Source organism: Ptychodera flava, chromosome 10, assembly GCF_041260155.1.
Source record: "Ptychodera flava strain L36383 chromosome 10, AS_Pfla_20210202, whole genome shotgun sequence".
Classification (NCBI taxonomy): Eukaryota; Metazoa; Hemichordata; class Enteropneusta; family Ptychoderidae; genus Ptychodera; species Ptychodera flava.
This window is the reverse complement of record NC_091937.1, coordinates 44,010,136-44,033,557: the sequence shown is the minus strand read 5'-3', so window position 1 is coordinate 44,033,557 and position 23,422 is coordinate 44,010,136. Positions and strand designations below refer to the sequence as shown.

Genomic DNA, 23,422 nt, shown 5'->3' with positions numbered 1-23,422 from the left:
TCAGACATATATCCCTAGTTAGGAAAGTTCATTAAATATGCAAATTAGCATTTATCTTTCATGTCACCCCTTAATGGTTCCCATTGCTGATATATCTGGGTGTGATCAACATTTGTAGCAAATCTCATCAAATTGTGTGTAGTCGTTTTTAATGTATATCCTTTTTTCTAAAATCATTAATTATGCAAATGAGCAAAAAGTATGCAAGCCACACCCACAAAAAACTAATCAGTTCTTGCCATTTGCTAACTGAATATATGTACCAGATTTGATTCTGATCTGATAAGCCGTTTTGAGATATCGGACCAACAGACAGACAGACAGACAGACAGACACACAGACAGACAGACGGACAGACAGACAGACAGACAGACAGACAGACATCGCTGCGACATATGCTCACGTGTGTGAACACGTGAGCTAATAAAATGACATTTCTTCTGATATGTCTCAAGTCCGGAGTATCGTCATTGCTGTCAGAAATGATGAACGCTTTCCGTTTCCTCGGCTCGACTCGTTGACTGCCGCGGCAGCTTTGATCGTGATGTTAAACTTTAAACCCGTCAATGTTGCTTCAGAAAACATTCTTACTACTGTAGGGATGATTAGTACTCTACCTGTCTTGGGTTATCGTCTATACTTATATATCATGTTTGATGGACATCGACAGAGGCCACTTTGACGAGGTAGACACAAATTATCACAAGCCAAGTTTGCCGTCTCCGAACAAAAAATACAGGATTTATTCTCTGGTCTTTCTTCGTAAAGACAACCCACGTCTATGTCATCAATTTTGGTGCGTCGATCTTCGGTGTGCTCATCAATTTAAACAAATCACGCGGTGGCCGGTATTTTTCCCACGATCAAAATGTGTCCGACGTAAAAATTTCGAAAAATTAGTCATGATTATTAGTCTAACAAAATATATCGACTTAATCCTTGTGTTTTATTTTTGTTGCCAATATGGGAATTCGTGTTGGTATAGACCCCGCCGACGTCTGAACTTACGAGACACTGTGTACTTTTGTGCCGCAGACACATTGTTTCCACTGCAACTTGTAAGCGGGTCAAGTGCGGTGTCCATCTATATTTTCATAGACTACGACAATAATAAATGGAACAATGAAAACACAAGAGTGTACCGCTTGACAAGTATATTCCTAAGTAGCTGTGGAAACGCAGCTATCTGTTGGCGGGTAGCGTGCGTAGCTGTGCGGGTCAAAGGTCAACCCCGCCACGCTACCCGCCAACAGATAGCTGCGCTTCCACAGCTAATTCCAAAGGAGCTAAGTGAATAATTTGCGGAAACAACGAACCCGAAGCTTGTCCAAATGCTTGGTTCCGTAAACATTATATAACCAGGGTCAAGAAAGTGTTCGCGCCTATGAGATTCAGTCGATTTAGTTCCCAAAAATAACGTAACCTTTTCTGAGGTAAATATCTATAGGCCTATGCTATCTTTGGAATAGTGTATAACTATGCGGGAGGTAAATGTAGACCGAGAGATCGTCTAGCTTTCATACATGAACGTGCATGAAAGCCGTGTTTCTCGCTCACGCGACGGACTACTAGAAATGGTTGACAACTTATCCACGGTGTATTGATATTATTCCTAAAGTAGTTCAAAAGTTTAAATGCGGAACCGTTATGGAAAACTTCTTGTACTTTGTAAAAAATAACGAATTCTTGGCTTGTGCATGTGATAAGTATATTATTATGTAAATGTAGGCAACATAGCGTATTAAAACATCAGTGGTGAAGAAAGTAAACGACTCATCGCAAATCAACGATGAAAAAACACAAATTCACAAAAACTTTAGTATCGACTGTATTCTGTATTTTACACATATATTTTAATAGTCTATATTTCCTTATGCTTTATTACCCTCCGTTTTTGCGTTTCAGGGACACACAGAACAGCTGATTTGTTTTGCAATGTTTACTTTTAAAAGTAGTTCGGGTCCCATATCCACCGCATGTGGAATATGGATCTTAGTCTAAGTCATATACCTATAGTGTGACGTCATACTATCGGGATAGATGGGTCTATGTATTGATAAACAGAATTTATACATACACTCTACAAGACTTTTGCCTTAAAAATTACAATCGTAATAGCAGCGCTGTCCGAGATAATCAGAACTGGCAAGTGCTTTCACTTCAAAGTTTGCAACTTTATAAATTGGGCTAGTCCAGGGAAAGGCTGACCAATAACCTCCTACTTCCTTTAAATCCCAACCGAGCATGAAGTGCAAGCACGTTATCAAGTGCTATGACGTCGCCCCTGTGCATCTGAAACCTCACCGACTCTTCCCACAATACTTCGCGTATGTGCTGCAACACCTCTTCCTCGACGTCACTTCCATCGCCATAATACGTGTGGATAGGATACTTTTTGTCAGGTATGTTCACATCAACCCAAAGCGGATGATCCTTAAAATAACTTGCATGATGACCATTCAGATGATTAAACCACACCTCTTGCCCTGCAATAAATAATGATGTTCAAAAAAACTAGGTAAATTTCGGACAGCAAGAAAAGATTCAATCGACGTCTTTGAAAACATGAAAGTCTTAGGAAAGTCCATGATACGTGCATATATCAAGGTGTCACTGTGATACAGATCATTGTAGAGAATTTGTGCGTAGACAGCAATGGAACCTGCCAGAGTCGTTCCAAAACAGCATATTCTCCCTTCGAGAAAACGACGTGATCATAATAAATACGATGTAGTCCCAAATTTAGGTGTGTGATTTTTTCGACATGTCTTCCGATGTTGGCTATCTGTGTAAAAATAGAGAAATTGTCTTTCCAATGCAAAGCACTTCTCTGTCGAGACACGTCTTCCCGTGGCCAACTGGAACAAGCTGAGGAGTATGTTATGACGGTAGGGCACATGTCTGTCAAATTTGACAACCACGATCAAAAAATCAATAAAACGACTTGATAGCAGCCATTTCAGAGGTTTTCATAATAAAAAGTATTTTCTGAGTCTCTTGGCTGGTATTAGAATAACTTCATGTTACCTGTTTTCGGATGAGTAATAAAAGCCGGAAGATTGTACCAGTAGGTGAGGGCGCCATCTGGCTTCCACCGATAAGTCCTTCCATTCTCATTCATGTACTTGTCAACATCTGCCTTGTCTTCAGTTAAAAATACCTGGATGAGAAACAAGATCAGGCAATGATACTATCACATGGTACGACGTATGGTTCTCCGTGGCATGAGTACTCAAAAGAAGGGGTTGGTGCGGGAGAGCAACTCTATCCTAATTTGTTCAATAATTTCTCTCAGCGTCCATTGTGGCAGGTTCATTCAAATTCAAGTTGGCAACATTCAGGAGTAACCAACCAGCCTATTTCGAGAAATCTTAATCGAAGGTGATTTAAGTGTTTTTAATTATGAATGAAGTATTTGAAATGCTTTTTAAAGATGAATTTAAAAGCACTGTGCCTTCCAATTGTCCAGGTTTCTGTCTCCCTATGATCAAAATCCCCTGCGCCCCTCTCCCCACTAAAAGAACTTTAGCACAAAACGTTACCACACCGACTGTCCTCTTCCCCGCCCGCCTTGAGAATAAAAGAAATACCATCGAACCATTCGCAAACACCTTTTTACACGAAAAGCTTCGTTGGCTGCCCCTAAATATTCTTAGTAATGTGTTCTAGTAGTAGTGTTCTTGTTGAGAAGAACGACGTTACAGTTAAAACATAAATTTGGATTTGAGCATGTCACACTGCTGGAGAAACAAAAGGCTAATCCATGATACGCCTGTTACAAGGTCTAAGGGACCGATCAGTTTTTACGGCAGGGGGTCATCCTAATTTTGGAATCCGAGAAAGGGGGGTCATCGCTTTTTCACTGGTAGGAAAGGGGGGGTCACCACATTTTCAAAAACATAATACCTACAATAATGTTCACTTTACGCCATGGCCATGATCGACCCTCTTTACCGGCAGGCCGCCTTCGGCGGCCCACTACAATAACTTGACTTTATGTATTACCCATGACCCTCTTAACGGGCAGACGCCTCTGGCAGCCCACTCCAATTAGGTTTACTTCACGCAACGGCCATGATCGACCCTCTTTACTGATGGGCCACCTTCGGCAGCCCACTACAATAAATTGACTTTATGTAATAGCCCATGACCCTCTTAACAGGCAGACGCCTTTGGTGGCCCACTCCAATTAGGTTTACTTCATGCAATGGCCATGATCGACCCTCTTTACCGGCGGGCCACCTTCGGCTGCCCACTAAGATAACTTGACTTTACGTAATGGCCCATGACCCTCTTAACCGGAGGACTGCCTTTGGCGAACCACTCTAATAAAGTTTACTTTATACAATGTCCATGGACGTAAGTTGTCTATGGAAATGAAGTTAAAAATTGCCTTACAGTCGTCCTAATTAACAGACTTTTGCATGGATGTGGCTGAGAAGTTTGTGCACTGGCATCTCTGCTCCATGAATAAAGTGTGCCGCGTACCGGAGTTCAAATCTAAACCGTGCGGGTAAATTTGACATATGGGTTTTGGTTATTATTCAGTGGGGGGTCATCAATTTTTTTCATCTGACAAAGGGGGGGTCATATTTTTATCATGAAAAATGCAGGGGGGTCTATATTTTTTTGAACACCGGCGACAAGATTTTGTCAACCCCCCCCGGCCGTAAAAACTGAACGGTCCCTAAATAAGTACGGTACCTGTTCAGCAGGGCCTGAGAATCAATCCCGGATGTAGTGTTAAAAGTCAGAATTCAGAGATTCCTGCAACGCTAGAAACAGGGCCCATAGTACAGGGATGTGTGTACTGTGGATGAATTGCTAGTCTATGGACAGCCTTGAAACAGTGGCCGTAATTTCGCAAGACGTCATGGGTATACATTTGTAAAAGCTTCTGTCATTTCGTGATACATGCATTGGTATGTATAGATTGGTACCAGTGTCCAAAGAAACAATTTGAGACCATGTAACAGTTGATCTGCGTCCACACACACACACACACACACACACACACACACACACATATATATATATATATATATATATATATATATATATATATATATATATATATTGATGTTTGGATTTTTCAATTATTATAAAGTTACTTGTTTATCGTATAGTCTTCATTTTTGCCGTAAAACCACTAATGTAATAATGTAACAAAGGATCCCTCTTAATTCCATAACTGACTGTGCACAATGACTTGCGCATCGTAATCGGCTTTGTCATATTGATCAAATTGAGAGGAAAAGAGTCTGGTGTTGTTCACGTCTTCTCGAAATCTACTCTTCTCCGAATTCTGAAAGAGCTTCGGAACTATTTTTACTGACATGAATCCTTCAATAATATTGTCGAATGAGCAGAGCTCGTTGGCGCTTTCAAGCTAGACGTGTTTGATAGACATAGCCAATCATTTGGTGACCTCTAACTGTCCAGACCCTGAGCCAAGGGTCAGCAGTGTGAAGGAGGTACACGTGTGGTCATGACTCCGCTTATATCGACCAGCCATATCATGAATTTGGTCGCTCTGTGGGGGAAGGATGCGCTTACTATTTTCGAAATACCTGACATCACTTCTTGGTTTTTGCATGTGGTCCATATATCTTTCTCTCACGATTTTGACTTTGTTGTGTGTATCGGTGCTTTGCTGTCTCTTTTGTACTGTTTTGTGTCTATGTTTACCAATTGACTATGTATTACGAATGTTGACCTAGTGTTATTGGATTATGGATGGGTACGGAGTGATTATTTTATTTGATCTACCGAGCTCTCATTGTCGGCTGATGTTCACTAGCTAGCATCGTTGGAGAACTTTGCCGGGTTGTAATATATGGACTAAAAGGGGCGAGATTGTCAAACATTCGATATTGAATGTTATCAAATGCGGGTACGACAGTTATCGAATCCAAAACCGAGGGGTCTGAAAATCATCGAATGTGACATCCGTCTTAATTTACGGTATGTTTATTCTCCACTGTTTAAGACTTGGTAGACTTGCTACAAGTCTGTGGGTATATAAACATCAAAATAGAATAAATTGAAGGAATAAAACTTCAGTAGACTGTGACACTAAGTGGTAGGCTGTTGTGTTGCGTCGTTGGGTGAACAGCTTGGCCAATTTGGCTAGCAAGTAACTGCTGCCGAGAAAGAGCCAAGCGACAAAGGGCCAGTCTAGAAACTTGGGAGAATCTAGAGACTTGGTAGAATTTCGCCGCACGAATGATACCGGAACGAGATGCTATTTGAGATTCTAGAAGTAGTCTATCGACGTACTTGCAAAGAAATTCATGGCTCTGGTATATTGTTGGACTAACCTGTTGCCAGGGAAGGTATGCACCGGGCTTCGCTGTGGGATGATGTCTACAGTACCTTACCCCCACTCTTCCAAATTTGTCTACGAGCCCTGGATCCAGTTTTGGTAATATCTTTCTACCGTCTGCGATGACACTCTCGCCTCCATGGTCGGGAAGAGGAGGTACGTCACAAAAGAAGAAAATCTGTCCTTGGAAGAGAGAAAGACTACACATGATATTGAACTTTTTCAACCGAGAGTTAGGCCAAAAAAAAAAAATGAAATGTTTCTGGTCAGCGCGCGCGTCACTTGAACAACAGCGCGTCACCCTTTTTTTTCCTGGTTTGTGGCCGGCGACTGTGGCAAACTACATACTGATTACTATAACACCAAACCAAAACGGCTGAAGAGAAAGAGAAAATTCTTTTGGGCACATGATCATTGACTGCATGAACATTTAAATGTTACTATATTGATAAAACTGTAAAACTCAGTGTTCTCCCCAGACCATAGCGGTCCCGCTACGCTTTCGCCTCTCCCCGTACGCTTTGATTCTCCCCGTTACGCTTTCAAATAGTCCCGCCATCCTTTAGTTCACACGCTCTGCGTAGCTACCAGCTGATGCATGCATTGTCTACACATTAGCGCTCACTGCAACTTTCAACCTGGTGGAAGGTGTGAAGTATGGTATGCATCAGATAAGTTGTCCGTAAGTGTTGAGAGGAACGTTAAAACAATAGAAGAATCGGCTGGGTTGTTCACAAATTTTCATTCCAGAACGACTATTACGACCAACAAAGACCTTTAATACTCAGTATACATCGCGGACAAGTGTTCACAGGCAGACAGTCCATGTAGCCGACAATGAGATGCTAATGATATGCAGAATGTACAAGTTTCAGGTTTCGTCGACCAACTTCCCCCTCTTGGGTACAACTTCAAACTCTGAAATTCAAAGTCGGTGGCTATCGTCTGTTACATAATCCAATAGCAAACTTGTGGAAGTTTCCAAGTTCGTGGGACCCTCTGCCAACTTGCCAACTTACTTGCCAACTTTCAATGGGGAAATTGGCGGGGCCTCTGCCAACTTGCCAACTTACTTACTTGCCAACTTTCATGCGTGGAAGTTGGTGGCGCCCTTTGCCAAGTTGTGGAAGTTAGCAAGTTCGTGGGACCCTCTGCCAACTTGCCAACTTACTTGCCAACTTTCAATGGGGAAGTTGGCGGGGGCCTCTGCCAACTTGCCAACTTACTTACTTGCCAACTTTCATGGGCCGAAGTTGGCGGGGGCCTCTTGGCACAGGCCTCTGCCAACTTCCACCCATGAAAGTTGGCAAGTAAGTAAGTTGGCAAGTTAGCACAGGCCCCCGCCAACTTCACCCATTAAAGTTGTCAAGTAAGTAAGTTGACAAGTTGGCACAGGCCCCCGCCAACTTCCCTGAAACTTGGCAAGTAAGTAAGTTGGCAAGTCGGCAGAGGCCCCCGCCAACTTTCCTGAATGAAAGTTGTCAAGTAAGTTGGCAAGTTGGCACAGGCTTCCGCCAACTTCCACCAATTAAAGTTGGCAAGAAGGTAAGTTGGGCAGACTGTTCATGTAGCCGACAATGAGATGCTAATGATATGCAGAAATGTACAAATTTCAGGTTTCGTCGACCAACTTCCCCTCTTGGGTACAACTTCAAACTCTGAAATACAAAGTCGGTGGCTATCATCTGTTACATAATCCAATAGCAAACTTGTGGAAGTTTCCAAGTTCCTGGGACCCTCTGCCAACTTGCCAACTTACTTGCCAACTTTCAATGGGGAAGTTGGTGGGGCCTCTGCCAACTTGCCAACTTACTTACTTGCCAACTTTCATGCATGGAAGTTGGCGGGGGCCTCTTCGCACAGGCCTCTGCCAACTTCAACCCATGAAAGTTGGCAAGTAAGTAAGTTGGCAAGTTAGCACAGGCCCCCGCCAACTTCCACCCATTAAAGTTGTCAAGTAAGTAAGTTGGCGAGTTGGCACAGGCCCCCGCCAACTTCCCTGTATGAAGTTGGCAAGTAAGTTGGCAAGTTGGCACAGGCCACCGCCAACTTCCACCCATTAAAGTTGGCAAGTAAGTAAGTTGGCAAGTTGGCAGAGGCCCCCACCAACTTCCCTGTATGAAAGTTGGCAAGTAAGTTGGCAAGTTGGCAGAGGCCCCCGCCAACTTCCACCCATGAAAGTTGGCAAGTAAGTAAGTTGGCAAGTTGGCACAGGCCCCCGCCAACTTCCACCCATGAAAGTTGGCTAGTAAGAAAGTTGGCAAGTGGGCACAGGCCTCCACCAACTTCCACCCATGAAAGTTGGCAAGTAAGTAAGTTGGCAAGTTGGCACAGGCCCCCGCCAACTTCCACCCATGAAAGTTGGCAAGTAAGTAAGTTGGCAAGTTGGCACAGGCCCCCGCCAACTTCCCTGTATGAAAGTTGGCAAGTAAGTTGGCAAGTTGGCAGAGGCCCCCGCCAACTTCCACCCATTAAAGTTGGCAAGTAAGTAAGTTGGCAAGTTGGCAGAGGCCCCCGCCACCTTCCACCCATGAAAGTTGGCAAGTAAGTAAGTTGGCAAGTTGGCACAGGCCCCCGCCAACTTCCACCCATTAAAGTTGTCAAGTAAGTAAGTTGGCAAGTTGGCACAGGCCCCTGCCAACTTCCCTGTATGAAAGTTGGCAAGTAAGTTGGCAAGTTGGCACAGGCTTCCGCCAAGTTCAACCAATGAAAGTTGCCTAGTAAGAAAGTTGGCAAGTTGGCACAGGCCTCCACCAACTTCCACCCATGAAAGTTGGCAAGTAAGTAAGTTGGCAAGTTGGCACAGGCCCCCGCCATCTTCCACCCATGAAAGTTGGCAAGTAAGTAAGTTGGCAAGTTGGCACAGGCCCCCGCCAACTTCCTGTATGAAAGTTGTCAAGTAAGTTGGCAAGTTGGCAGAGGCCCCGCCAACTTCCACCCATTAAGTTGGCAAGTAAGTAAGTTGGCAAGTTGGCACAGGCCCCTGCCAACTTCCCTGTATGAAAGTTGGCAAGTAAGTTGGCAAGTTGGCACAGGCTTCCGCCAAGTTCCACCCATAAAAGTTGGCAAGTAAGTAAGTTGGCAAGTTAGCACAGGCCTCCACCAACTTCCACCCATGAAAGTTGGCAAGTAAGTAAGTTGGCAAGTTGGCACAGGCCCCCGCCAACTTCCACCCATGAAAGTTGGCAAGTAAGTAAGTTGGCAATTTGGCACAGGCCCCCGCCAACTTCCCTGTATGAAAGTTGTCAAGTAAGTTGGCAAGTTGGCAGAGGCCCCCGCCAACTTCCACCCATTAAAGTTGGCAAGTAAGTAAGTTGGCAAGTTGGCAGAGGCCCCCGCCAACTTCCCTGTATGAAAGTTGGCAAGTAAGTTGGCAAGTTGGCACAGGCCTCTGCCAACTTCCACCCATGAAAGTTGGCAAGTAAGTAAGTTGGCAAGTTGGCACAGGCCCCCGCCATCTTCCACCCATTAAAAAGTTGGCAAGTAAGTAAGTTGGCAAGTTGGCAGAGGCCCCCGCCAACTTTCCTGAATGAAAGTTGTCAAGTAAGTTGGCAAGTTGGCACAGGCTTCCGCCAACTTCCACCCATTAAAGTTGGAAAGAAGGTAAGTTTGGCAGACTGTCCATGTAGCCGACAATGAGATGCTAATGATATGCAGAATGTACAAGTTTCAGGTTTCGTCGACCAACTTCCCCCTCTTGGGTACAACTTCAAACTCTGAAATACAAAGTCGGTGGCTATCATCTGTTACATAATCAAATAGCAAACTTGTGGAAGTTTCCAAGTTCGTGGGACCCTCTGCCAACTTGCCAACTTACTTGCCAACTTTCAATAAGGGAAGTTGGCGGGGGCCTCTGCCAACTTGCCAACTTACTTACTTGCCAACTTTCATGCGTGGAAGTTGGTGGCAACCTTTGCCAAGTTGTGGAAGTTAGCAAGCTCGTGGGACCCTCTGCCAACTTGCCAACTTACTTGCCAACTTTCAAAGGGGAAGTTGGCGGGGGCCTCTGCCAACTTGCCAACTTAGTTACTTGCGAACTTTCATGGGCCGAAGTTTGAGGGGCCTCTTGGCACAGGCCTCTGCCAACTTCCACCCGTGAAAGTTGGCAAGTAAGTAAGTTGGCAAGTTGGCACAGGCCCCCGCCAACTTCCACCCATTAAAGTTGTCAAGTAAGTAAGTTGGCAAGTTGGCACAGGCCCCGCCAACTTCCCTGTATGAAAGTTGGCAAGTAAGTTGGCAAGTTGGCACAGGCGCCCGCCAACTTCCACCCATTAAAGTTGGCAAGTAAGTAAGTTGGCAAGTTGGCACAGGCGCCTGCCAACTTCCACCCTTTAAAGTTGGCAAGTAAGTAAGTTGGAAAGTTGGCAGAGACCCACTCCAACGTCCCTGGATGAAAGTTGGCAAGTAAGTTGGCAAGTTGGCACAGGCCCCCACCAACTTCCACCTATGAAAGTTGGCAAGTAAGTAAGTTGACAAGTTGGCACAGGCCCCCACCAACTTCCCTGTAGAAAGTTGTCAAGTAAGTTGGCAAGTTGGCAGAGGCCCCCGCCAACTTCCACCCATGAAAGTTGGCAAGTAAGTAAGTTGGCAAGTTGGCAGAGGCCCCCGCCAACTTCCACCCATTAAAGTTGTCAAGTAAGTAAGTTGGCAAGTTGGCACAGGCCCCTGCCAACTTCCCTGTATGAAAGTTGGCAAGTAAGTTGGCAAGTTGGCACAGGCTTCCGCCAAGTTCCACCCATGAAAGTTGGCAAGTAAGTAAGTTGGCAAGTTGGCACAGGCCTCCACCAACTTCCACCCATGAAAGTTGGCAAGTAAGTAAGTTGGCAAGTTGGCACAGGCCCCCGCCAACTTCCACCCATGAGAGTTGGCAAGTAAGTTAGCAAGTTGGCACAGGCCTCCGCCAACTTCCACCCATAAAGTTGGCAAGTAAGTAAGTTGGCAAGTTGGCAGAGGCCCCGCCCCGCCAACTTCCACCCATTAAAGTTGGCAAGTAAGTAAGTTGGCAAGTTGGCAGAGGCCCCCGCCAACTTCCCTGTATGAAAGTTGGCAAGTAAGTTGGCAAGTTGGCACAGGCCTCTGCCAACTTCCACCCATGAAAGTTGGCAAGTAAGTAAGTTGGCAAGTTGGCACAGGCCTCCGCCAACTTCCACCCATTAAAGTTGTCAAGTAAGTAAGTTGGCAAGTTGGCAGAGGCCCCCCGCCAACTTTCCTGAATGAAAGTTGTCAAGTAAGTTGGCAAGTTGGCAGAGGCCCCTCCAACTTCCCTGTATGAAAGTTGGCAGTAAGTTGGCAAGTTGGCACAGGCGTCTGCCAACTTCCACCAATGAAAGTTGGCAAGTAAGTAAGTTGGCAAGTTGGCACAGGCCCCCGCCAACTTCCACCCATTAAAGTTGTCAAGTAAGTAAGTTGGCAAGTTGGCACAGGCCCCTGCCAACTTCCCTGTATGAAAGTTGGCAAGTAAGTTGGCAAGTTGGCACAGGCTTCCGCCAAGTTCCACCAATGAAAGTTGGCAAGTAAGTAAGTTGGCAAGTTGGCACAGGCCCCCGCCAACTTCCACCCATGAAAGTTGTCAAGTAAGTAAGTTGGCAAGTTGGCACAGGCCCCCTGCCAACTTCCACGTATGAAAGTTGGCAAGTAAGTTGGCAAGTTGGCACAGGCCTCCGCCAACTTCCACCCATGAAAGTTGGCAAGTAAGTAAGTTGGCAAGTTGGCAGAGGCCCCCGCCAACTTCCACCCATGAAAGTTGGCAAGTAAGTTGGCAAGTTGGCACAGGCTTCCGCCAAGTTCCACCCATGAAAGTTGGCAAGTAAGAAAGTTGGCAAGTTGGCACAGGCCTTTGCCAACTTCCACCCAAGAAAGTTGGCAAGTAAGTAAGTTGGCAAGTTGGCACAGGCCCCCGCCAACTTCCACCCATGAAAGTTGGCAAGTAAGTTAGCAAGTTGGCACAGGCCTCCGCCAACTTCCACCCATGAAAGTTGGCAAGTAAGTTAGCAAGTTGGCAGAGGCCCCCGCCAACTTCCACCCATTAAAGTTGGCAAGTAAGTAAGTTGGCAAGTTGGCAGAGGCCCCCGCCAACTTCCCTGTATGAAAGTTGACAAGTAAGTTGGCAAGTTGGCACAGGCCTCTGCCAACTTCCACCCATGAAAGTTGGCAAGTAAGTAAGTTGGCAAGTTGGCACAGGCCCCCGCCAACTTCCACCCATTAAAGTTGTCAAGTAAGTAAGTTGGCAAGTTGGCACAGGCCCCCGCCAACTTCCCTGTATGAAAGTTGTCAAGTAAGTTGGCAAGTTGGCACAGGCCCCTGCCAACTTCCCTGTATGAAAGTTGGCAAGTAAGTTGGCAAGTTGGCACAGGCCTCCGCCAACTTCCACCCATGAAAGTTGGCAAGTAAGAAAGTTGGAAAGTTTGCAGAGGCCCCCCGCCAACTTTCCTGAATGAAAGTTGTCAAGTAAGTTGGCAAGTTGGCAGAGGCCCCCGCCAACTTCCCTGTATGAAAGTTGGCAAGTAAGTTGGCAAGTTGGCACAGGCCTCTGCCAACTTCCACCCATGAAAGTTGGCAAGTAAGTAAGTTGGCAAGTTGGCACAGGCCCCCGCCAACTTCCACCCATTAAAGTTGTCAAGTAAGTAAGTTGGCAAGTTGGCACAGGCCCCTGCCAACTTCCCTGTATGAAAGTTGGCAAGTAAGTTGGCAAGTTGGCACAGGCTTCCGCCAAGTTCCACACAAAGTTGGCAAGTAAGTTAGCAAGTTGGCAGAGGCCCCCGCCAACTTCCACCCATGAAAGTTGGCAAGTAAGTTGGCAAGTTGGCACAGGCCCCGCCAACTTCCACCCATGAAAGATGGCAAGTAAGTTGGCAAGTTGGCACAGGCCCCCGCCAACTTCCACCCATGAAAGTTGGCAAGTAAGTAAGTTGGCAAGTTGGCAGAGGCCCCCGCCAACTTCCACCCATGAAAGTTGGCAAGTAAGTAAGTTGGCAAGTTGGCACAGGCCCCCCGCCAACTTCCACCCATGAAAGTTGGCAAGTAAGTTGGCAAGTTGGCACAGGCCCCCGCCAACTTCCACCCATGAAAGTTGGCAAGTAAGTTGGCAAGTTGGCAGAGGCCCCTGCCAACTTCCACCCATGAAAGTTGGCAAGAAGTAAGTTGGCAAGTTGGCACAGGCCCCGCCAACTTCCGACCATGAAAGTTGGCAAGTAAGTTGGCAAGTTGGCACAGGCCCCTGCCAACTTCCACCCATAAAGTTGGCAAGTAAGTAAGTTGGCAAGTTGGCACAGGCCCCGCCAACTTCCACCCATGAAAGTTGTCAAGTAAGTAAGTTGGCAAGTTGGCACAGGCCCCCGCCAACTTCCACCATAAAGTTGGCAATAGTTAGTTGGCAAGTTGGCAGAGGCCCCCGCCAACTTCCACCCCTGAAAGTTGGCAAGTAAGTTGCCAAGTTGGCAGAGGCCCCCGCCAACTTAGACTCATGAAAGTTGGCAAGTAAGTAAGTTGGCAAGCTGTCAGGGGCCCCACCAACTTTCCAGTTGTCAAGTAAGTTGCCAAGAGGGCAGAGGCCCGTGTCATCTATTATTGTCTTCTCATTTACATATTTTTCGTGTAACCCCATGTTCGTGTCGGCTACATAGACTATCTGCCATAAAATGAACAGAGGTAGGCGGTGTAGCACTAGCAGGGCCTTTGATCACATTCCCATGCTTTGATCAACGAAATGGATCGCAAAAGAAACAAGAGTTAACTGGGTTGATTATGATTGTACAACGATGAGTTTTGTCCTGGTACGATCACGATCGCGATCGAGTTCACATTGCATAATTTCAATATGGCGGCGGCCATGTTGGTCGACGGGTTTATAGCGTGTTGATATTGATACTGGCGTCGCGTGTGGTGCCACTCTGACACGTCCTCTGAAAGATTTTACACCTGATTTTCGAGGAATTATAGTCGTACTTAGTTCATGTCTTGTGATCATCTTGGTGGTATTTTTAAAATCAAGAATCGAACGACGATGTCCAGTGGCAGTAGAAGTTATGGGGGGCGCTGGTTGAAATCTATCCCCGTGATGAAAATTATTCGCGGTGTTTGTCGTTCAAAAATGATATAAAACTCAATTACATTTGAATTGTGTAAAGCTTAAACTTGTGAATTTTCCTCTTTGTTGGCAAGTTTTGACAATTTATCAGCAATATATGTATATAATGAAACTCCAATCAGACGAACCATTTCTTGCTCTCAAAGTTTCAATCTGAATCTTCTGTTTTAATTGCAATTGTAATTACAATACTGTGATGATTTATTTAAGTGTAATAAAGAGTTTCCATGATGTTCAAACTGCACACTTGTGTGTTACCATTGCATTTTGTTGTGAGTGTACATGTATGTGTGGATGCATGTGCAAGCTTACATCCATATGCAAATATAAATTAATGATATGCAAATGATTATGCAAATTAGCCGCTACGCTTTGGCGCTTTAACTGACCCTCCTCCCTCCCTTGAGGAGGAGAAAAAAAAAATCCGCGTCGCCGCACCATTTTTTTAAGAAAGGCCTGACCAGAAACATTTCTTTTTTTTTTTTGGCCTTATCTAAGAATATTACAACTTCAGTAAGTATAATGCCATTTTACCTGTTACATTTGAATCATCGTCCTTAGCGAGATTTTTGAATAACGGTTAAAAACATTCTGTAATCGTGCATGGGTGCCACATTGTCACTTTTGCTTAGCGTACAGTTTTCATGTTTGGTCAAATGGCAGTCACCATTATAATTAACTACAACATACCGCCCAATTATAACAGGTACACTACCTGGAACCTCGAAGGTCCGTGCGACAACATTTTGCCGAAAATGAGGAAGATAACCGTAAGAACATTGCTGGCTAATCAAACTTGGGTCGATTGTCCGTTAAAGTTGTTGATATGGCATAATTCGCTGCACACTAACTACATGAGTAGCCGTCGTTGGTCTGAGCTTCATAGGGGTCCCGCTGTTGCTACGAGCTCTATATTTTTATTTACTGTTGGAATTTTTTAATATTTTTGACCCTAAAGCAGACATTTGGACCGTATTCGCCACATCTTGCCATAGTAGACTTGTGGGGCAAAAAACTAGTAACCCTCCCTCAAAGGCATGCGTGAAATATCATGACCCTTCAAAAATGATTGCGCGAAAAATGACAACCTACCCTCCAAAAACAACCGTCCCCTGTAATTTTTGTCAAGCCCCTTACGCCTATATGACATTGTTTTACATTTGCCTTGAACTTCAGTAAGAATACATGTCAGATTCTTGGATGGTGGCCAGAGCCTTTAAGATCAACCTCCGAATAAAGCACCTGGAAATATACCTTATCCGTTTGTGAATTAACCAAAATATTATCAGATGCAAACTCTAGCGACCACTGATAATTTTTACGTGTCCCCGCAAGTCCCCAAACCCCTCTGATCCCCTACCATTACTTTTCACGGAGCCATGGTATAAACTCACCTTATTGGCCATAAACTACACAAAGGTACGGTCACCCTGGAAAAGTGTCTGATTGCCATAACACAGTCCTGTATCTCGAATGTGTCAGATGTAAAATGTCCTCAGGTAAGGTACCATTCAGTTTTTACGGCTTGGGGGGGAAGGGCCGGCAAAATCTTGTCGCCGGTGTTCAAAAAAATCTAGCCCCCCCCCCTGCATTTTTCGTGAAAAAAGATGACCCCCCCCCTTGTAAAAAAAAAATTGATGACCCCCCCCCCCCCCCCTACGGCTGAAAAATAACCAAAACCCATATGTCAAATTTACCCGCACGGTTTGGATTTGAACTCCGGTACGCGGCGCACTTTATTCGTGTAGCAGAGATGCCAGTGCACAAACTTCCCAGCCACAACCATGCAAACGTCTGTTAAGACAACTGTAAGGCAATTTTTAACTTCATTTCCATAGACAACTTATGTCCATGGACATTGTATAAAGTGAACTTTATTGGAGTGGTTCGCCAAAGGCAGCCCTCCGGTTAAGAATGTCATGGGCCATTACGTAAAGTAAACTTTATTGGAGTGGGCCGCCAAAGGCGGGCACCTGTTAGAGGGTTATGGGCAATTATATAAAGTTAATTTTTTGTAGTGGGCCGCCGGTAAAGAGGGTCGATCATGGCCATTACATGAAGTAAACCTAATTGGAGTAGGCCACCGAAGGCGTCATCCCGTTAAGATGGTCATGGGTTATTACATAAAGTCAATTTAATGGCCATGGCATATATTGAACTTTATCGTAGGTATTATGTTTTTGAAATGTGGTGACCCCCCCCCCTTTCCTACCAGTGAAAAAGCGATGACTTTTTGCGGATTCCAAAATTACGATGACCCCCCCCCTGGATTTTGCCGGGCCCCCCCCCCCCCGGCCGTAAAAAGTGAACGGTCCCTAATGCTTGGCATTTAAACTGCAATGACTCACACATGAATAAATAGAAGGAACACGGTGTTTTTGTGGGTTGAAAACGGTAAAACCTAATCCCAATAGTTTTCCATATATGGGGACAGACCTACATACAGGAAATTATGTAACATTGCTAGGCTCGAAATTAGTGGGGCAACCGTTTTCTGACTTTAGTAGCTCACTAGGGCTTCCATGATGTTTCACCCTCTTGACGCTTAATTTTTACACAACGTTTCATTAGTATCGCTGAAGGCTGATTTTCATCGGGGTATGTGTAACCCTACTTGGAATCAAATTTCACATTTTTACAACACTTTTACACTCACTCTCATTTCCGTAACGCTAAATCACTGTAGTTACCAAGTAGGATGTTGATAAAAAGTGGGGGTGCACGCTGGCACCTTTGCGGTGCAATTATGGTATGGCGTCTCTGATAGGCTAACAAACGATTATTTTGCAATATGCTCTTTTCAATTCAAGCTCCGACGTGGCGCTCGATTAAAATCGGCAGGCTGCACAACATCAAGTTTTGCCGTCGCCTTGTGAAAGTATGGATATGTTTATCGGTAAAGCAGCAGTAGGCGTGATCATGAGCCTGTCGAATCACGTCCACAGCAAACCCATCGCTGTCCGAACGTAATAATCACGCCCAACTTCTGAAGAATTCGACGGAGCAAAACAGGTACAAGGCAAAGGTAACCAAGAGAAAAATCTACGATCATGTATGACAGGTCGATAGAGGTGGCTTAAATATGACAAGGAGAGAGATGCCATGTTCTGCGTCATTTGTATGAACGGTATTCGATCTTTGTTAGGGCAATCGGCTGCACTAATTCAGGCTTGATCCGGTTCGTAAACAGAGCATCAGGTCGTCTAGCATCTCGACATCATCTTTTGGCCTTCGTCCATACCGACCGCCAAAAGGCGACGTCGAGATGCTACACTGCGCATCACATTGCCGTCAAAAAATGGTCGTTAAACAGTGTCAATCCGTACATGGTCTCTGCTGGTGCCACATTTCAATAAACTACAACTTTGAAAGTAGACCCCAAGGCTAGACGGAGAGTAGGAGGGCCAAAAAGCCGTTTAGACATAGACGAGGACTTGTTGTCTGTGGTTTCGAGTACAAGATAAGTACATGTATTTTGTCAATCTTACTGCGAAAGTGACTGGAAATGGGACACCTACCATTCTCAAAATTCACACCTAATATTTAATTTGCTTGAAAACGCTCGTTCCGTGCGATTTTCGGCCGAATTCGACAGACACATCGCCAAAACCACAGTCCCTCTATCCACAGAGGGACTGTGCCAAAACATAAGCGTGAGCACCGTCCATGGGTGGAGGGACGGTGGCGTGAGCAACATTCTGGTCACCTCACCGTGAACGATGGGCACCTCCACTTTACTGACGTTAGCGCCGCGTACCCATGAGGGGTGACTGGAATTATGGTTACGCTTAACGTTTTGGCGGGGTGTCTTCCGAACTCGGCCGAAAATCACACGAAATTCATACCTGATACTTCATCTGCTTACAAAATGCTCATTTCGTATGATTTTCGGCCGAGTTCGAGAGACACCTCGCCAAAACATAAGCATGAGGAACATTCCAGTTACCCCGCATGGGTAGGCAGCGTGAACGTCAGTAAAGTGGAGGTGCCCACGAGGTGACCGGAATGTTGCTCACGCTTATGTTTTGGCGATGTGTCCGTCGAATTCGGCCGAAAATCTCACGAAAGGAGCGTTTTTGAAGCAAATTAAGTATCAGGTATGAATTTTGAGAATGATAGGGAACGATAGACGGTTACATGATAGATGAACTGACTAATTTTCACAGTAAAATTGAACGTCGAAGATGGCACGGTGGCACAATCCCTATACGAAATAGCCATTTGGTTTCCTGACTTTCTTCTTCTCAGGCATATGTACATACGTCTATAGGGTGCATAGACGAAGAACCGAATATACCACAGGTGACTGTGGCTCTACCAAGGGTTATAAATGAGAGTTTATGATTGGCACCCTGTGGTGAAGATTGAGATAACATTACCGTGCACTGATCCATGCACAAGTCTTATTCAGACAACTTATTTGTCCTATCTATACCATAATCAAAAGAAAAAACTGGTGTCATTGTAATTTATCGTCTGCAGACCAAACAAATTTTCTTGTATATATTTTGACCTTATCACAGTGTCTTGTTAGTTATATGAAGATCAGTTCAGTTGTTTTCAATTTCCCCAGACACACTGTCTGCGCGGGACACATTGTTTTGACTGATCATCGGCCTCTGAAGTTTTGCCGCCAAAAAGTCATATCCAATCATTGGCCGTTCTATTTGGAAGAAACCACTCATTCATAACACAACACTTGCAGTTCATGAACATGATGGAGATTTTGTTGAAATGAGACCAAATGTAGCTTGATGAAATATCTTTATTGAGTGGTTTACTTTTGCTCCACTGTACGATATTATTCCAGATATTATTATTATCTTTATTCAGTTTGAATCCCATGAAGCAACAAGCAACCATCCCTTTACTGAATTATTCATACCAAGATAAGCTTTATGGCAACACACCCTCTGCTTGCACAAAGTGTCTGCAGCTGACTGAAATGAATATACTATACTAAAAAATGTATACAATGGACTTAACAATGTATACAATGGCCTCAAGTTCGCCACTTCACATAACAACCTTAGCCATAGCAGGTAGTCTTCTTTTAGTAGTCCATGCAACCCCTCCCCCTAGCATAAAGTAAAACCAACCACCTTGTATTCATAACTCCGGCACATCATCACATTCTTCATTCCTAATAGTACTGGCAAGAGAATGGAAATAATTTTACACCTTGTCCTACCTTCAAGGGATAACTCTCCAAATACGACATTTCGTTGTGGAGTTCGATGCTATACTCAGGCAGGTCATCACTGGCGGTGAGTACATCTTGAGAAACCTTTTGCCTCGGGGTAAATCCGCCTTTATACCCTGTCAAGCTGTACTCCATTCCTTGCATGAACTTTGAAAAGTCATCACCATTTTGCAAGGGCAGTCCGCGGAAGAGGAGAGCACTATGGATGTGCAACTCGCGTTCAATGATTTCACGGGCATCCTTCGCAAAATCACTGATCGATGTCGAGCTGCTTGCCGAAGGCTGCACGCTATACAACGCTGGAAAGTTGTCTCTTGGACTCGCTATGTAATCCGGAAACTTGCTCCCCGGTCGGAGAGCTCCTGGTAGCCATCTCCGTCCAGCTAACAATGCTGTAGTTTGGGGTGGAATGTCAACCCGAGGAGTGTACTTGAATTTGGTACTTACTCTTGAACTGATGGAGTAGCATCGTGAGAAATATACCATACGCGACGGAATCGAAATATTACGGATAACGACTGAAACTAACAACATGGCGTTGCTCGCTGTAACACAATGTCACAGTGATGGTTTAAAAGGAACAAAGGCACTGTAGATGGCATTTGACCTCTGATATAAAGAGCTATCAGAATGCTTCTCCATCAAGTGACCCCACAAATAAAACAAATAAGTTCACATGGACTAGCAAAGCGAACATAAAAATACAATCGTATACCCATCCCAGACATCTAAATATATGCAGGAATTGTAATCAATGGTAATAAATCTACACTGGCAAACAAACGCTCATACGACATTCGAAAAGTTAAAGGTTGGCTCTGACGTTACATTTGTAATCCCCCCATACCTTTTAGCTAAAAACAGTTTCTAAGTAAACTTGAAATCATTTTAACTGACCAGTACATACATGTAGGCCAAAAGGTCAAATAGTTAGAACAGCCACTTTGACAAACCAGGTATACGTTTCGAGAAAGGTGCCAAAAACATTGGGCTGATCTAAACATACAGCAGAATTAGTGGATGTGTCAAAATCTAAACCAGGTCAGTTTCTCTGTGGGGAAAAGTGGGAATGAGAAGTTATGTACTTCGAATAATGCCATTGTTAGACATATAAAATTCAGTAGGTAACAAAATAGGCAAATATCCAACTTTTAGATAATCATGAGAGGTCAATTGCTGTTCTTTTTCGTTTATATTTCGGTTTTATTCGCGCTGTCTGAAAGAGAGGGTTTATTAAACTTGTGCCAAAAATTATGTCGGAATGTCCGGCGTTACACTTGTTAATTGTAAGTTGAGTGTGTTGTGTCAAATTTGACGACCGGTTTCTAATCCAGATTAAAATCCGTGTGTCCTCAATAACATCGCTATGCTATGCTGTGCAAAATCCAATTTGCCAGTATTGCTAGTATTTCAAGTCGTATTTCTACTTGACCAAAAATAGAGATATACGAAAATGCAATTCTCCTATAAAACAAAAATTACAGCTTATATCTGTTGGGAGTCACTTCATTAACGACGTTTTTGCTTGAAAGACAAATGTTATGTATGTAATAGCCACCAAAATATCGCGAAAATGGAGCGTTACAATTTTGTGGGTCTAATCTCATCTGTTAATGACGATAGTGATGAATCGCAGATTATGGATGGTATTTATAGAGTTGATATTAAAGGTATACAGTCACCTGTAATCTAAATATGCCCATATATGGTCCAAGGGGTGTTCCATCCTATTCAAAATGCCCATGTGATTAGAATGCCCATCGATTAGAAATACTAGCAATACTGGCGAATTAGATTTCACACAACCTAGCGATTTTTTTGAGGGCAGACGAATTTTAATCGGGACTAGAAAGAAATCAGTCGTCACATTTGACATTACACACTCAAGTTATAAGTAACAAGTGTAACGCCAGACATTCCGACATAATTTTGGCGCTAGTTTAAAGGTATACAGACACCTGTAATCTAAATATGCCCATATACGGTCAAAGGGGCGTTCCTTGGTATTCAAAATGCACATGTGAGGGCGCTGTTTTAAAAAAGCGGCCACCCGCTTAAAATCTGTGATTGGTTAGATTTTCTCTTTCCATGGTAACTGTAGCAAAATTGGAACAGGTGACAGTGTACCTTTAAGAGTGACATTATTGTCCGGGCAAGCAAGATTGTTGTGTGTTTTTGTCTAGCTATTGGGAAAGCAGTTGGCCTAATGGTTTTTCTGCTGCGCATTTGAAGATTGCTGATTGGGGTATTCACTTGATGTCGTCAATTTTATTTATAGGTGTTCATTCGCATATAATACAGGATTTTAATTTCCATACTTAAGGATAAAACTAGTGATGTAATACTTTATAGGGACTTATCGCCCAGTTGCTATTGCTATTGCCATTTCTAAGCTTTATGAATTTTGTTGCTTCACTGATATAATATAGATCTTTATTATAGTGATCATCAATTTGGTTTTAAAACCTGTCATTCCGAAGATTTTTTTTTTCACAGAAACTATCGATTTTACAAACACCATAATAGTCCAGTTTTCTTGTTTCTTAGATGCTATAAAAGCATTCGGCAGATTACATCATACAACTCTGTTTCATAAGTCTCTCGACGACAAAAATAGGTTTTCACATTGCGGGAAATTGTCCAAACCATTTGATGTATGCAAATGATATAGTCTTTATTTATCCTTATGTTAGAGGTTTGATAGACTTTTAAGAACTTGTAGTAATTATGCATCACCTAATGATATTCCCTTTCATGCAAGGATCGAAGTCACAGGGTATTTCTATTTTGCCAGAATTTAATTTTTGCCAACACAATGTGCAGTCACTCGCATAGCTCATGTGTATTCAAATGGCCCTATACTTACATTTCTAAAGAAACACTCGTGCCTTGGAGTTATATAAAATTATTTTAGAAACGACTCAATATGAAGCGAAAATGAGAAGTTGTCAATCAAGTGCTCCCTCTATGATTCGTAACTTTTGTAAGTCTTACCTTATCGTTCAGTTAAAATATATCTAGTACTGTTCTCATCTTGTACATATACTGAGAAATGTATTAATGACGTGTTTCACACTCTTACGCTTTTAAATATTGTTAGGCATGAGGTATCAATTGAATACATCGGAAATCTTTATCGGCCATTATATCCTATCATTTCAAAGTAAACAACAGATGGCCCGTTATAATTTCTACGTGCACTAGATGCATTCGATGGGAAGTAAAAATAACCTGTTTGAAGCAGCTTCATCCTGTAATGTAATTCAACACAGCAACATTTTGGCGCAAGACTTTTTAAGACCTATTTTCTTATTTCTGCTCTGTATGTAAAGTATTCAAGTTTCTGGTGGGTTTATTGAGTTTGTTTTGTGTCTCTTTTGTGTTCTTTGATTTATCAGCCTTTTCCCGAAATAAAGAATAAATTACAATTATGGTAACTAACAATTAAACTATAAACACTAAAGAATGTACGCGCATCGGAAAAGGTAGAATCGAACGCAGGAGTGCAGAACTGCGCACTACATGTTTTTTTCTTGGCATGCATCATTCAATCTCAGGGACTGGCTAGTTTCTTCAGCCGGGTGGATCCGTGGCATGGTGCATGCATGGTGTCAACATGCTTTTGAAATGCTCAGTAGAGGTGGGGGTGGTCATAAATCATGGGGTCATAATTAGGTCAATATCCAGTCGCTGTTTTGGTTGCGCAATTCAGGGACATTACTTAGTATATCAGAGGTGCATATCTGAGACATCTTATGTTTGCAAATTGGACGTTTGTTTTGCAACGCATAATCACAATTATAAAAAC

The 23,422-nt window shown here is 43.8% G+C and overlaps 1 protein-coding gene across 1 annotated transcript; it reads right to left on the bottom strand.

Annotated features, from left to right (window-relative positions):
- Positions 1–1,815: 1,815 nt before the first annotated feature.
- LOC139142924 (dapdiamide synthesis protein DdaC-like) lies at positions 1,816–20,888 on the bottom strand. The gene is made up of 4 exons (XM_070713121.1): positions 19,603–20,888; positions 6,321–6,503; positions 3,028–3,160; positions 1,816–2,486 (listed from the first exon to the last, which is right to left on the bottom strand). The coding sequence occupies exons 1-4, from the start codon at positions 20,146–20,148 to the stop codon at positions 2,188–2,190; spliced, it is 1,161 nt and encodes a 386-aa protein (XP_070569222.1). The 5' UTR covers positions 20,149–20,888; the 3' UTR covers positions 1,816–2,187.
- Positions 20,889–23,422: the final 2,534 nt, after the last annotated feature.